The sequence below is a fragment of the Bombus terrestris genome, chromosome 17 (assembly GCF_910591885.1).
Source record: "Bombus terrestris chromosome 17, iyBomTerr1.2, whole genome shotgun sequence".
Taxonomy (NCBI): domain Eukaryota; kingdom Metazoa; phylum Arthropoda; class Insecta; order Hymenoptera; family Apidae; genus Bombus; species Bombus terrestris.
In genome coordinates this window covers 521,613-538,825 of record NC_063285.1, presented here as the reverse complement: position 1 = coordinate 538,825, position 17,213 = coordinate 521,613, and the positions used below count along the sequence as shown (strand labels likewise).

Genomic DNA, 17,213 nt, shown 5'->3' with positions numbered 1-17,213 from the left:
CGTTATTCGAAGATACAGCAAAAGTTTCGTAAAAGAGTTACTTGATAAATTCCAGTCCCAAATTATTCTTTGAAAGCATAACAAAATAATAAACACAAAATGTACATAATATAAACAGTGGAGGAAATAAAACAATGGCAGAGGGTATTGAGAATTAACATCTTGGAAGATACCTTACATCAGCTGTACTATGTGGAGGTAATAGAAGACGTTTAACCTCTTAGGTAGGACTGAATTTTGCGCGCAGCTGTTTCTCTCTACGGCAGAGTTTGACGCGAATTACGCGTAAACGATACGCCACTGCAATATATGACGGATAGTGCTGTTCTCTACGCAAGAACATTGGTATGAAGTTTTTAATAACTAAATTACAATTTTTCTTAAAGATACGATGCATATACTTTAAGTTTAATAATTTACTTTGATAATTAATAATACAATCGTGCGTGACATATTTTAAAGCACGGTACGACACATAGACCCACATCACGATTTTCACACTCATAGCGCCATAGTGTTTTCCAAATTGCTCTTCGTTTTCCATTTTGAAGCGACACTTTGAGATTGAAGATTCTAAAAAATTATAAGAATACGGATCGGCATGTTGAAAAGAGCATCTAATAATGGTATATTTATTTTAACAAAAGCAAGACACTGGCGTATCAAACACACAGACTATATATTCTGTCTGTATATTGTTAACACTGTTATAAAACATTGCGTGAAGTAAGACAAATGAAAAAGACCATTTAGTTCAAACGGTGAGCGAATAAGTCAATAGAGTGGGCTACTATAGTGACATATCGTACCTGAGAGGTTAATAACGAGGAATTAAAAAATTATGCGTGAAATACTTACGAGCTAACAAATTCGCACTTTTAAAACCTCAAACTAATAACAAATCTGTCTCCTAAAAACAAAAAAGATTTCAGTGTAATGGTTGTTTATTCCATCAACTAATTTTCAAGACTGATCTTGGACAAATATTTAAGAACACGATCATATTGAATATGTGTTTATGTGAACTCTTTAAATTACATTCGTGTTCTAGGTACACCTCTGCTGCAAGCACTTTTCCAACAACCCTACGGATGGATATTCTATCTTTGTTGTGCTGTGCAAGTACGTACATACGATAATACACGTAGAGAATACCGAAAATCGTGGTGCAAGCCAAAAGGATGTGATTCCTCGTACAAAAGTAAATCGAAAATGTAAAATAATAACTTTTGATATTAATCTGGTATCATAAAATCTCTGCATTTATTTCTTTTAGCTTTAAAACGTGTGACAGTTTCTTTGTACGTGTATGAAAGAATGATACAACGTATGGTGACAGTCGTGTGATGCTAAAAATATATTTCTCCTTTCCTGGATACGATCATAGATTATTCAGAAAAAAAGATTGGAAAAGCAAAAAGAGCCAACACCACGCGGAGTTCCAAAGCAGTCACCCGTCTAAGTACTATCCGTGTCCAGCGCTGCTTAAACTTTCGTGATCGGACGAGAACGAGTGTTTTTTTTTTTTATAGCGTTTATTGATCAGTATTTGTGTATTACATGTGTGTGTTTTCCATAATAAACAATGAATTCGGCTGTGGGATGGTTCAAGCAAAAGTACCGATACGTGACGATACGACATAGCCATGTAATGTTTCGTGTGTCGAAATTACACTTTTTAGGTTTACAATCGTAACTTAAATTTAAGTCGCTGTAGAGCGGTGCTTATATACGATATTGTTTTTTTTTCTTTCCATCTCTGTCCTGAAAATCTGGTCGCAAAAACAGGACACACGAGAACGAGTGCATTAAACGCGGTATGAGCGTTGACTGAAGCAATCGATTTTGTTATTTGATATTACCGAATAGAAAAATATTTAGGAAAACATAGAAATATGTACGAGAATAAACGGTATCTCTCATTGGTGCACCCAGATCTGTAAAATTTTGTCTGGCTTCGTTTCCCAGACAATGGACTGTGAAGTTCCGTCATGTAGGTACGCGTGCACTTGAAAAGTAACGAGAGTCAAGTGGACGGAACTTTGTAATTCATTTTCTCGAAAACGAAGCCTCGCATCAAAAGTTATCATTTTACGTTTCCAATTTGATTTGAACAGGGGAAAACAGCCCTTTTCGATCTATACCACTCGACAGGATGCGTAAGAGTGAAGAAACCTGTCTAACCTGTTCGTTACCTCTGAAGTGCACCAGTGCTTGACAAAATTTTATAGTCGATTTTCGAAGGGAAGCCTAGTATCAAAAATTGTCGAAAATTGATGTTTCCGACTTGCTTTTGAATCACCCTCTTCCGGCTTGTACCATGATTTTCGATACACCCTCTATATATCACTTTATCGGATCATCGATACAATGTAAACTTTCAAGTTTTATAAAAGCGTCGTGCACCTCCATACCCATACCATGTTTTGTTATAGATATTAAATTTCTACAATTAAATTTCAGCTTTAAATTTGTATCGCCGAAACGAAAAATTTGTTCTACGCCTTCGACTTAATTTCATACGTAGAACAACCTCTTACTGATTACTCAAGTATACTTGATTTCAAACTCCATTTTTTGCAAAATTGAGCTCTATACGAAATCGGTTTGGTGATACTCTACATATCGAAATGAAAACTATACGTATCTTGATACGATTATAGAACGTTACTTTCAACTATCTAGTATAACACGTAAAATTAAATCGGAAGGATTTCAAAATTATGTCAGGTGGCTGAATTCCTTCCCAACAGTACGTCAGAGTTCCTTCTGAGCAGTATCGAAAGAAGTTTCCAAATATTTAGTATTTTTATCATGCAAGGGTAAGCAAAGAAAACCCGATAATATCCGCCAATATGCTTAACGTCTATCCTAGCAGAGAAGCAGTAATCATTGCCGGTAGTATCGAAGGAGCCTTTGGTGGCCAGCCGTTTCATTTCTCGAATTTCTAACGACTGTGTGTGGATATATCTCGACAGTAAACGAACTTCAACTGTTTCCAGGGATACCAATGTCGCAATAAGATCTTTAATCGGGTTTTCACAGAGAATTATACTTTTAAATGTTGCGTCATGCATTTGGAACGAACATATCGAAAACCTTTTTGCATAAAGAAACATCAAAATTACCTCTAAGCTTACTTGCTTAACAGCGGCTATACAGGAACCTAGCTTCAGTCACGTTTTAACACTTTGACGGCAGCGTCACGTAAACGTGATGTTGTGTTGTTGGCCGCCGTTGTGTCTACGTGAAATTATTCTTTCTTTTTTCTTTTTAATTTAATGAAGCGAAACGATCTATAAATGCACTGAAAAGACCGGCAGTTTGTGAGTCCAATGATCCAGCGAAAGTGATTGGTCAGCAAATGATTGTAATCCTGATTTCTTTATTTCTATAACGCGTAAGTGTAGAAAATAAATAAAAATAGCACGATAAAGATTCAGTAACGATGATAATTAATTCAATAATTAATTCAATCATGATGGTAATTATGCGATAATAGACTGAGTGGAAAGCGTTCGCGATTGACCGTAATGGCGAAATATGTGGCTGTTAGAGCGTTAAGTTTTAAGCCATGATATGTGTCAATCTAGAAGACGTATAAAAAAACCCAGAATTTTTACATACATACATACAATACAAACGTGTATACAATACATACAGTATCGTATACACATTTACATTTACGGACAAAGTTCTCATCGTGAAAGAAAAATCACGTAGCAAGACAATGTACTACTAATAACAGGTCTCAAGATGCAGCTGTCGACAATCTTATTGTTTCACATGACAATGTTTCAGCCTCCAACTCCGTCATTAACAATAACAGTAACAATAATATTAACGACAAACAGCGTCACAAACACTCTCGTAGTTTTTCGAAACCCGCGACAACCGGAGCACGTTGCAACAAAAGACTCTTATCCGTATCTTCTGAGATCTCTGCAGACAATCCTGATAGCGAAGACCCGATGTTCTCTGATATTAAGGATAAAATTGCTACAGAAAGCAGAGATCATCGTTATGTTGAAAGCAACGAGGAGCCGAAACAGAATTTTGAGAGACTACGTTCGACTAAATAGCAAATTTTATCATTGTTACTAACGAATACACTGCTCTTACAAAAGCCTTTGTGGATATCAAAAATAAATATCATCTACTCAAAGACAGAAACACCAAAAATAGATTACACCAACCTACTGAAAAAGTAGAAAATATCTAGCTGGGCCCCTACCCTGCGAAGCTAAAGATTGATTTAATTTTGCTAATCTGGGAATGACACGTATAATCAAAAACCAGAAATCGCGGATAGGAAGTTTAATACAATTGAAGAGATTAGTTCTGCCGATGAAGAATTATGGTTAACCGTAATATATCTTTCCAATTACTTTCTATTCTCATCGATATTAATAATATTAAGAAGATGGAAAAAGATGCAACATTCAGGAATTAGCGCTGTTCTTAATTATCGTATCAATGCACCAACAAATATTCTGTTAAAGTCAAAACTTTCTCTTACCAGGCACCATACTACATATTTATAATAGCTTCCTGACCAAAGCTCTCTAATACTACTACGCAAATTAATAGTACAGCAAAACTTTCAACCGTCTAAAAATAAGGAATGTGAACTTAAAAAGAAGAGTCATGAAACAATGTATCGATAAAGGGAACGTTACACACTCGTAATCGCTTAAAAATCTATTTTTCTAATCATGATACTGTTATTACTTCGATTTCTATAAATATTGAAATTGAAAACTTGCACAAACTAAACTTGCAAAACTACAAGACCAATTTCTGTAAAATTAGCTTACATCTGCAAAGAATTAACAGTCTTGAGGAAAGGAAGCAAATACATTCCCAAATACATTTTACGTATTTTTTGCAGAATGCATTAATATTGTATATCATAAATGAATCATAACATTAAAATTTCTACTGATTTCCTTAACGTTTTTCTTTTCCCGCATAAATCAAAAATAGATACGAAGACTATCGTAATTTCTGTATTCTCGAAATTAAAAGAAAATATAACGAATTTAAGGAAAAATGCGTAAATAATTTTTGGATTCCATCACAAATGGATATACTGGGTAATTAAATTAATTAAAACATGATTTTCGTGAATTACTTAAGTACGAATGTAATTTGAATATTGTATATTATTTTAAAGACAATACTAAACCACGATTCGCAAATAAAGATTAAACTCACGAGAGTTTGCCCTTTGATCGCTGCCACCTTTCTGCAAAAGCAGGATTTAAATCAAATAGTCCGGAAGAGTCCCTTGTAATACTTTAATTCTCATAGAGTTGGCCTAACGAAGAATTTGAGAAAACACAAGCTGTACCCGCCACTGAACTTTACGAACCAGATATTGAAATGCGTTTATTTTCTTAAAAAGAGTACAGTAATTTGCACGTTTAAATTTTCTTCTAATTTAAATTAAACTGTCGTTTAAAATCTCATGTGCCCGGAGAAATAGTAGCTAGGGAAAGTTAAGAATCGTACCCCTTATGGTACATAATTCTTTATAAGAGGCTTTTTTTGGATTTGATAAAAAAAAAGAGCTGTATGTAAATTATTTAAGAAAGCGGGATAATCTCTAAATCTAAAGTTTCCAATATAATTCATTCTTTGCTAAAACTGCTGGAAAATTTTGTCCGTTGTATGCATATGCGACAACACGTCCTTGCATGTAACGAATTTGCATGTTTCATCAATCAATGGAATTTTCATACCACTTGATTGAAGAACTGCTCGCTCGACGGATTTCAGACATGTTTCAGAAGCATCGTATTCACCGGAGGTTATAAAATCATGAGGTTGTATTATATATTAAGATACGAATTTGTTTTATTTTCGTCGAGCATTTCCATTCGCGTATTTATTAAAATATATTCATCGCAAGAACAAAAGGTTCAAATTCCATTAAACTTTTCGTTCATTTTAATCTCATTTCTTCGCTATTAATTTGTTTATAGATTTTTCAAGTGATTTTTTCGAATTCATTTTAACTATGTCATTATTAACAGTATACAGGACACCTCAGAAGCTGATTGTATACCCAAAAAGAATGGAGAAAGCTCATATAAACATATGCTCTATTTGTTTTCTATGCTCTATGTATGCTTATATGTATGCTCTATTTGATACATCGAATTTTGCAAGCAGAGCAAACCCATTAAAATGTTGAAATACTAAGGTTCAAAATAGGATAAGACTATAAAGAAATTCAGAATTACCAGGAACTATTCAAGTGTAAACGGGTCCATGAAAAGACGTCTACAGGTTGACCTTGAAATGAAAGATGGTCATTTTGAGCATCATCTTGAGTAATTCGATAATAAGTAATTCGATATTAATTGCGAAATGAAAACGGAAAATTCCTTATATTAGGTCATCCCATAAGTTCGTTCCGTTTTTCGAGCGGTTATACATGTTAAGATCGTTTACATACCTTTCAGTTTCATGAAAAAATGTAATCCCCCTCTCGTTGTACAACTTCTTCCCATTTTTCAAGTGCATTGGTCCCTTATCGCCGTATGTTTATAAATCGACACATGAAATGTATACACAAAAGTCGGCACGAACTTATGGGATGACCTAATACTTCCCAAACGAACACAAATACAGCATGTGTTTATGTGAATCTTTTTCATTGCTTTTAGGTGTACCATCGTCTCTCGAAGTGGATCTCACGCGTGTCTCGCGCGTTTCACATATATCTGACAACGCACTTATGTATACACCTTTCTTCGCTATTCGTTTTATACGTTTTATACGATATTCAAGTGAACTCAACAGTAGAAACAGAAAGTCATTGTAAATTTTGTAAATATTTGCAAAGCATCACGCTTTTAGTAATTGTTTGAGAGAAATAAAAGCTATAGAAATATTTTAACAGATAAACATCAAGTCTGCGGTCTTAAATCACATGTATGTATTACATGTACAGGGTGTGAAGGAAGTAAGTGTAAATAAGATCGTAGTATGATTCAACACTTCCGGATGGGTGAAGAAGAAAGCTTTTAAAAAAACCATAGGCTACAAATGATTCCTTCTGCCGGTCAACAATGTTAAAGTTTTAATAATTCGTTAATTGGCTTTATTGGCATAAAAATATTTAGTTGCATTTACTTTTCACGGGGAGATAACGCGCTATCAACGAAGCAGTAGGGAATTACAGATATATCAGAATACTGAAATAATGGAAGACCTTTACGTGCAGAAAAAGTTGCGTGATGATATGATTTTCAGCGACTAAATTAGTAATTTCGTGATCAAGAATTAATATTGCGACATTTAAATCCATATCAAAGATTAAATCGGCCCCGCATTCCTAAAGAAGATTAATTATTGCCATTCCTCGTGCGCATTTACTAATGAATTTACATAGAATAGGTGACATCGAATCAATCATACGACAATGCGGCGAATACGAGAGCGAACTTACATTTTTATAACATTCGCCGCGTTTAAGCACTCCAAATAGATATGTCACTCGGCGGAATTTTTCCCGTTGAATGATACTTACGCTGCAACTATGCTTTTTCGACCGTGTTACGAATGCAGTAGCATCCTCGATCAACAAACGCCAGGATTTCATTTCGTGCTCGCGGAAAAGCGCACGCAATAATTCGAGGCATTTAATCAAGAATGGGCAGCAATTATGTGCCTACATCGATAACAAGTGCGTATATTTGCGACTTTTACGTTCGTGACTCTATAGCAAATTACACCAAGTTAAAGCACACGTGCCTACTCTATCTATTCCACGCATGATTGCTCACACTCCGCCTCATAGTCGATCGGTTCGCCAATTTTTCAATGAAACGTTTATATTATCGTGAACAGGATGAATCGTTTCCCATGGACCACCTCGCTTTGTAGATCCGGCACCGCTCCACTTTTTTCTTCGCGGAGTGAAAGATATCGTTCAGTAGTTTAAAATTTAGTTAAAATAGTAGTGTCAAATTTAGTATACTTTTTGTTGCCTATGAACAAAAGTAAATATGCGTTTCTTTTACAATTACGGATATCTATGAGAATAATCATTGTTGGAAAAGAAGCCTGAGCGAAGAATTACATATAAATTTGCAAAAAAAATTTAATTCATTGTAAATTAAAAATCAGTTTGAAAATTACTAAAAGTTTAACATTGTTGAACGGCAGGAGGGATAATTTGCGACCCACGATGCCTTTCAGACTGTTGTTTCTCGTGATAAGCACAGTATGCTATAATAAAGGAGATTAAACTTTAATTTTGAAATGAATTGAATTTAATGTAGGATCCTCTTTAAACTTACTTTCTTCGCACCCTGTGCATGACACGTCGCAACGGCAGATAATGACCGGTAGAGTGAAGTTACGTCCACGCAACAGCAATCACCAAAGTGTAACTTATATATTAGATTTATAGGGAGTAGCGTGATGTGAGAAATGAGAACAGCGCGTAATTGCAAGAGTGTGAATATGAAAAGATTATTAAGTGTTAGAAATAGACAAGAGAAGACGGGAGAAATTCTAGACAGGGGAAGACAAAGACACGGAGTAGCGAAATGAGAGAGGACAGGTGGAAGGTAGAAAGACACCTAGTAGGAGGTAAAAGACAAAGGGATTTGAGGTTAAAGCGAGAACTCGGATCTACTGGATGCCGATCGTGTGGGTCACAGGAAGCAGCGACACCTATCGAAGGAAAACAGGGCTGCTGGATCGCGGTCCATCAGAACCAGTATCCTTCGACACCTGATGGACACGCAAGAAATCAAAGAACCAAAAGCAACAGAAAGCGCTAGGTGAGAGCAGAAGGACTAATGAGCAAAATAAAAGATTGAAAAAGGAGAGAATGATCGACTTCGACGGTACAGTGTCAAAGGCGAATGCTCATTAATTGAAGCCTTTAAGGGAAAAGGGGAAGAGGGCGAAGACCGGGAAAGAGACAAAACAGGAAAAGAGAACTTGAAAAAACCGCAAATGACAAGAAAGAAAGGTAGATCACCACCGATGAACAGGAAAAGGCAGGGGGGAGAAAAACGGCGAAAAACAAATGCTGGGACCAGGGAAATTTGGAAATGGAGAAACTGGATAAATTAAGGGGAATCATTTTAACGATAGAAACGGATGTAGAAGAATAGACATTTACACAATCGACCAACCACATCGATGTTTTAAATTCAATGACACTCTGAAGTAGAAGCTGAAGTAATACCTCTGTACTAGCACGAGAGTCAAACAAGGAATCTGTTTCACTTTTGCAAAGCACACACTAGAGACTTGGTAGTTGTCCGGTTTCGAACCAAATTTCCTCTTTCGGATAATCGCACGCGTCGTTTAAAGAACGCAGCGATTCGAATTGCAGGTTAAGATTAAGTTTCATTCAGATTATTTACGGGCCTCGTCATTTTTCCACTGCTAAATCAAACAATTTTTTCAACGTAATAATAGAGTTGCACCTTTTTTGTGTTTCGAACTATCGAAGTTCTTTTCCGAATGCCACGATTGCTTCGCCGTAAAAAGCCACCTCTCTATTACCACCTTTGTTTGCTGTTTTCATTTGCATAATATCGTCATTGTTATGGTCTTTGTCGCAATGAAACCATTTCATTACATTAGCATATTGAAGGTTTTTCTAGTGTTGCCAGCATCTGCGGAATCTACGTGCTTTGGATAATTTTTAATATCTTGTTTTTGTTTCTTAATATCTATAAAAATGTGTGTTTTTGTTAATTCTATTGCACTTACAACATTTTAGAACTTTCTAATTGTGTCATGTTTGGTTTCGATGGTTAGAACGCTGTTAGTTTCATACTAAATTCTTACAATCAGAATTCACTCAATCGAATGAAGGGGACAATCTATCGATTCATTATTAATGATTAACTCATGACTTACTGTTGGGATCTAAATATGTCACAATTGGAACTTTGTCTATTCGTTTGAATAGCCTCAACGGTCACTGTCCACATCCTAATGTTCAAATAATTAAGATTAAAACAAATATATAAATAAATAAATGTTGAATACGATTTTTGAAAAAATGCATTTTCATCCAAAATATATAAAATACGTACAAACGTATTGGATAAGAGTCCAGAATTTCTTTTTAGTAAGAAAGAGCAAGACCAGATTTAGAATTGGTCATACTAACCTGACACGTTCTCATCTTATAACTGAAAATGAACCACACAAGTGCAAACACTGTATTTTGTCTGCAGATCATCTTCATAAATTGTAGTAACTTTCCCCAACACAAAACAAAGTTTGATCTTCCAGATGATATTCAAACATGCCTAACTAAATCTTCTTCACTTTCTCAAGGATATTAGTTTGTATCAGCAATTATGATACTGTAGGCTATTAGCTTAGTTGTAACATACATTATATTCTATTAATTTAAGTTTAGGTTAATTATACTACATCTTGCTGTCATTGTATATCCTTGTACTGTATGTGATTTATGTTCAAAATGTATTGATATATACTATTAAGTGAGTTTGTAACTTGTTTTATTATATTTTAAATTTTGTTTCTTTTTGTATATTCTTGTTGTGTATTTTATTAATTATGCGACCCTAAATAAAATAAATAATAAGACATCCGTTACTGGGAAATATCATGTTTGTTGTTATTTCTATATTCAGAGGTAGGATCACAATAGTTATTACTATATTGTATGGATAAATCTATCACACCTTTTTGAGCCGAAAAAACCTTTATTGCACACACTTACACGGACTAGGAAAAAAAAGAAACAAAAGAGCATCTTAAAAACTATCGATTGAGTCTAACGATTGTATCTAGAACAATCTTCTAGTTATTGTTTTTTGTAACTAGTGCATCTGCATGTGGAGGGCGAGCACGAACTCACGTTGTCATTTTCAACAATGTTCCTATAATAAAACGTTCGGATATTAATGTTTGGACGAGGGGGCTCTACTGTACTTTGACAAATTTTTAAATATACATCGTACATAATTCGTGTACATTATCTAGTGTTTTTCTTTTTTTTTTTTTGTTTTCATGAAACTTAATGGTAAAGCTGATAGATACAAATATTTTCATCGTTTTCAATACTACAAAATGCGTTTAAATGTGATATTTCATTCGAAGGAGTAAATATCGTAATATGAAAGATCCGTTACTCAAAATTATATTTTGCGCAATTTTAAACGTAAATAAAATTTATATGAAAAGTTCCATTACAGTCTATTGATATAACTTTAACTGCTTTACTCGATGTACGAAAAGTTGGCATTCTCATTAAGAAAGTATAAATAAGGGTACCAATGGAAGTATATCATTTTTTAAAAATGCAGAAAATGTTTTAATATCGAGTCGGTTATAAAACTGACTTTAATTCTCTACTATTAATAATAATAAATAATAAAACTGATCCAAAACATTGATAATACGAGAGAAGAGTAAAAAATAGATGTATTAAAATTGAAAGCTGCGCTTAACTTTATTTAATATATCTGCAAGCATTCATCGAGCTTAAAGTGAACCAAATACACGAGTTTTTCATGCGTATTAGCGTGTTACAAGTATTATTTGTCAATGTCGATCAATTATTAATCTGCTTAAAATTGGACATCTTCGTAAGGAAAATACTAGTGTACAAAACGTTGATGAAACTTTATTTTTCTAGTTATAAATAATTGAATTTTTCCATGGAAATACTATCGATGAACCAGCTGATGAATTTTGCTCTCTGCTTCACCCATGTTTCATGTTTCTAACTCTGAAGATACAGAACAAAGGACGATAGTAATTCACTGACTTAGGGCAACTATTCGCCACATGTATTTCTGGTCTAAAATGATGTTTACAATTTGAAAAATGATGCTTAAATAATATCTTTTTATATAAACTTTCTTCGTTGTTTCGATGCCTCGAATCGATCCTGGAAATGTCTTTTCACATATTTTGTGACATCCTGTAGTGTCAACTGCAAACGTGCAAACAGCAAGCTGACATATTACTGCTGGGGAATGACACGAAGATTTATGCGATGGAAAGTGTAATGAAGAGGGTGATGTTGAATGTTCTGTATAGCTAAAGTACTATTCATACTCAGAGATATGTATGTAAAAGAATACTTATTCATCTATTTGACCAGGAGAGAAGAAATTTTTTAATAAGTGAATCGCCTAATAATAATATTTTTACATGTAGAATGCATTTTGCAATTGCATCAATGCATAAGAATATATACAAGCCACGCAGAAATTTACAACATACAACGCGACGGTTAATTGCGCGAGACACACTGTATGTGTATATTACAACAATTCATAGTTTATTCGTAAATTTGTAGATATGGTAGTAACAGCTGACATTGATTGTAGTGTCTCTTATGTTATTAATCATTTGTTATTAAAAGCAATTAAATTGGGTTTGCGTAAATGTGATAATAGAGTGAATTCAGGTTGGTAAATTGTAACCAGCAATTGTGTGTAATTACGTGTACGAGGGGACAAGGATTCTAATGCGAAAACAGAATGATTACAGTAAATACCAAGTGTAACTGGAGCTAAACGAATCAGTATGTGTATGTGTATCATGTTATAATTACTTGCAATATTTCAATTCTAGTAAAATATGAAACTTCTTCTCTTGGTAAATATTTCTATAAATTTAATATAAATACGTTAAATTTGATAATGTACATATTTAAAAGCGATAGTTTGCGGATCACAGTGATGCAAGTAAAAATTTTCAGAGTATCATGTTCATATTCATCATTCAGAGTTTCAACTTTCAATAGTATCATCCCCTTAACGTTATGGCCAATTGACAATAAGTTGTAACTTCTCATTTTATTTCAACTTATTATATGTGCGAACACATTTTGAAAAGTTGTAAGGTAGTTTTTAGCCAATTATGTTAGTCGACTAATCAGTGGTAATATAAGTAATTGCAATACGAAAATAGAATATTAAAGTGACAGACATAGTTAAGCGAAGTGACAGACCTGACAGTCTCGCGGCTATTCGCAACGTTCTGTTCAATGTAAATTATAAAGTAAAGTATCAGTACAAAGAAAATATCAGAACGAATATACAAGTTCATTTAACAAATGTTATAGTGTCAAGTAGACTGTACTTTATAAATTGCATAACAGTATCACTGTGAAAAATATGGTAGTAAAATTTTATACAAAACATGTAATATCGTTGAACAATTTAATAAAGCTGCGACATTTTATTTCTAAAATTAACAATTATAAAATGAAATGCGTCAAATGTGAAAAAATTATTTAGCAAAAATAAATACATTAAAATTAGAATTCTTCATATATTCCATAATCAACTATTTCCTTTTTACAAAGTTAGCTTTAATTAAAGAAATTGTGCGATGTCGTATATGTGCCACTTCGGTTGCTCTATGTAGATTCTGAAAAATTTGCAGCTAAACCTATTTGTTCATTAGCGTTTAAGAAAAACTTAAGTGAACAGCTTAACAGAAATTAATTTTGTGACCATTTGCTATGGTTCTTGAATATAGTTTTCCTGTTTCAAAAGACAACAATTTCTCAGCGACTATATGATCAATCGATCGCAGATTTTACACAACGATTTTTTGTACTCCATATTACTAGTCGCTGCTGACGTAAATTCATAACATTTCGTAAATTGTATTCAGTTGCCGCTTAGTTATCATTCAACGGTTGCGAGCATATTGTTTGCTGAAAATGAACAGTCAGGCAATGGGAATTGATATAATTTTATAATATAATTGCACAATACTGTTAATATTCTATTGATCAAAGAATACAAGTTGTTCGTTAATTTCTTGGATTTAGTTCGCCACGAGATATGTTGTATAGCTTTCAATGTTTCGATACTTTGAGCCTCTTTTTCTTGGGATATAAAGTTATATACACATAGAAAGTGTATGAGTGGGAAAACTCATCTGCAGTTTCTTGACCACGGATCCAAAAGAATCAAAGGCAGAAGATACGACGGGAGGCAGATAGTTTTCAGTTGGCGCGGCTGTATTGGAGAAACGAATTCTTTTTGCAACGGAAATTCGTCGAATAGGACAAGTGCTTATAAACATGGTATAGCACAGCGATACTTTCAAATTCACTCTCGTTTAATAGCAGAACCTCGCGACAATCAGCCATGGACTTATGGAAATTGTAGACGGCACCAGCTGAGGTTCTCGCGTCAGAACCGTCGACAGCGAATGTGTTAATGTAATTAGAATTGTAAATTTATTTGCACAGTGTAGAAATTCGTGAACTTTTTGTTTTCGAAGCAGCTTTCAAACATTGATATTATGCAAATTCTGTGACCTTCGACAAGTCCAGTTTTATAATACGTTCTAGAAAAATGAAGCAATATAACAAGAAGTATAAAGTGCTTGCGTTGATTCGAAGCGCTATCCTATTACCAATGATTTGATTCTAATAAAGGCGCGTCTGCATGGTGGAAAGCACGTATTTAAGTAAAGCGTAGCAGTGTGACGCGGCGGGTCGGCCAGAAGCGGGAATGTAAACGCTTAAAACGCGTTAAACGGCAAGGGGAAAGAGACTAAAGGATAAAGGGAACGAGCTCTTTCGCACTGCGTTAGCGACACTCTCTTACACAACGTGCGCTCAAAAGCTCTTTCATTCTTATACATGTATGAGCATTGTGCGTCATTACAAAACATTCGCTGATGTATTCATAACAAGTGCTTTCGCTCATATACGACGTATGAAACGCCAAATGCCAGCTGGCGCATCGATTGCATACAAGAAATGACGTATTACACTCCTCTTGAGAAATACCGCCATCTTCTCCGTTTTTCAATTCTATCAAACTCTTCTTCATTGTTTGTATGGACAAATAACGAAGCGCCATTCAAAATATAATCGCTTCCACTTTTACATCCACGACAACTGACGAGTTTCAAGAAAAACCAAATTTCATATCGCTTAGAAGAAGCATAGTAGCCGTAAGACTCTCTTGATCCACTCGTGAGAGTAGCTGACAGAAAGTAACGCAAATTGAGAAATTAAAATTTCGTTGGCGGATACTCGCTAGACGATCCGAACCGCGTTATGATGACATGCGCGTGTGTCATAAGTAGACTGCCGATATTTATGCCAATGCATATTCTTGACAGCGTAATTTACTAAATTTTAAAAGTATTATAAAAAGTATTATACATTGCCCATTCTATATATTTTTTTTTGTATCACGTGCATTGTGTACAATTTTGCACTTTGAAATTTCTTACAATTGCATTCAAATCGGCAGATTAAATATTTATGTATACACCGTTACAATTAATAAATAACTATCGAAATGGAATAACAGTATTTTGTTCTGCCTGCCCTAATAACAAAGAATAGAATTCTATTTGTAAATAACAATTAATTTCACTATATTAAGTAGTGTATTTATACGTGCCAAATAACAAACAATTTACTTTTGTTTTTCATTTCAACTCTTAAATAACAAATGACTCTCTATTTAAATAATTATTTTAAAAATTTGTCAAGTGTGAACGTTATCTTAATAGAAAGTTAATAATATCATGCCAGGAAAATGATCGATTGCTGGCCATCGAGGACATGCAGGAAGCAGAAAACTCAGCGAGATTCTTTTAATCGATATTGCATATTGAATCTTTTAACATTAATCGTATTTCGATGATATTCGCGTTAATTACCAACTTTAATGTACAGTTATTGTGTGATGTATAGACATAAACCGCAAAGTATTAAAACTTTACTTCAACGTGTTCATTTCGTTTCCAGATGGTTAATAAATATATGAGCCAATTATTGCCACTTAATCAATGACGTGCAATTTTTGTTCTCGATTGTAGAGAGCTCTTCTTACGTGGGAATGTATTTACGGCAATTTCCATTTTATAATTGTCTTATGTTTTACACGAAGGTTTATTTCCCAACCGCTATCTTGTTTACTCATGAAAAAGCCATTTATCAAACGACTTCGCCTCTCAGTTACTCGTGTATTATCCATTATTCTTCGCGAGTGTAAATTCCCGATTTACTTCATGAAGCCCGTCCGAATTTCCGCTCGGCGAAAAGCCATTCCTACTACTTTCAGAAGTAGACTATTCGGTATAATACCGTAGCTTCCTTGAATTGTTATTGCAATCGTCCAAGTTTTCAAAATCGCAATGGCCCTGAAGCAACCTTCTTCCACACAGCTCTGCAGCACTTTCTAACCCACTAATGGCACTTTTGGAGAAACTGCGATCGATGGTTCTGCCCAGCAGAACGACCATACGGTAAAACTACATACAGAATGGCCTACAGTTTCTTCGAAGCTATACTCTGTTCGAGACGTGATCACGTATAATTAATTTCGCGATTAAATGGTATAAGAATGTCATAAATATCAATTAGATCTATGCTTATTCTTTTAGTCTGAACGTTTAGAAACTTTGCTACCTAATGCTCATATTTTATTTTGCTTTAAGGTATTTGTAGCGTAGATCAACTTTCTTACACCTTGACGCGATTAAAACTAACGTGCTGACATTAACTATTACAGCTAAGAAACATTACGAATAATGTCTGTAAATATCGCGAAAAAGAAAAAGATGGTAAAAATGTTGGATAAAAAGATTATGAGTGCCTATGACGATAAAAAGGCTTGATCCAAAAGAGTCAATTATTTTAAACATTTTCACAATTGAAAAGCGCGACTATAATATGCGGGACAAAATTTACAATGTCAAATTGCTGTAATGCTGTATGTGCTGTAATAATATCCTATATTTGATGAGCAGGGCAGTAGATTAATTAAAAATTTACAAACTGAAATTCCTTTCTTCCACTATTTAGGTTAATACAATGTGATCGGCATCTCCAATTTTTCCAAACTTCAATAGCGTAGAAGTTCGTAGAAGACAAAATATTTTCGACAACCCGTGTGTTTGGATAATAGAGACTACTCCCCACTAGCTACTGCTATGAGACTCTATGATAGAAATTAACACAGGATAACTAAGGTTAAGCAATAATTTCGACACAGATTGAGTTAAATTTCATGCCACCTTAGATAAGACACACGGGCGTGCATAATTTCAGAATATATATTCGTATACCTGAAAATAATTAAGTTAAGTAAACGTAATTTAGATAATAGAAAGTCAACTATCGACGGTGAACAAAAACTAGTTCGTATAAAGGAGTTTCCGATAAGCGAGCACTTTATATAGAAATGGGCTATTTAAATAAA

At 34.3% G+C, this 17,213-nt stretch overlaps 2 protein-coding genes across 13 annotated transcripts in view; one reads left to right on the top strand and one right to left on the bottom strand.

The window, feature by feature from the left end:
• Positions 1-17,213, bottom strand: part of LOC100650996 (lachesin) — a 527,432-nt gene that overhangs the window by 375,894 nt on the left and 134,325 nt on the right. The gene's annotated exons all lie outside the window — the stretch shown is intronic.
• The window catches only part of LOC125386742, a 49,965-nt gene that overhangs the window by 1,766 nt on the left and 30,986 nt on the right, over positions 1-17,213 (top strand). For 7 of the 11 annotated variants that reach the window (XR_007227142.1, XR_007227141.1, XR_007227143.1 and 4 more), the window contains one exon: positions 1,052-1,122. Coding sequence is in view for 1 of the 11 variants with exons in the window: in XM_048413844.1 (XP_048269801.1) it covers positions 1,052-1,122; positions 3,802-4,104 (374 nt within the window). In the remaining 10 variants the exon portion in view is untranslated. Of the gene's footprint in view, positions 1-224; positions 346-1,051; positions 1,123-2,463; positions 5,054-6,674; positions 10,675-17,213 lie in introns of those variants that run through there. The other 4 variants (XR_007227147.1, XR_007227139.1, XR_007227140.1 and 1 more) reach the window with 4 other exon arrangements.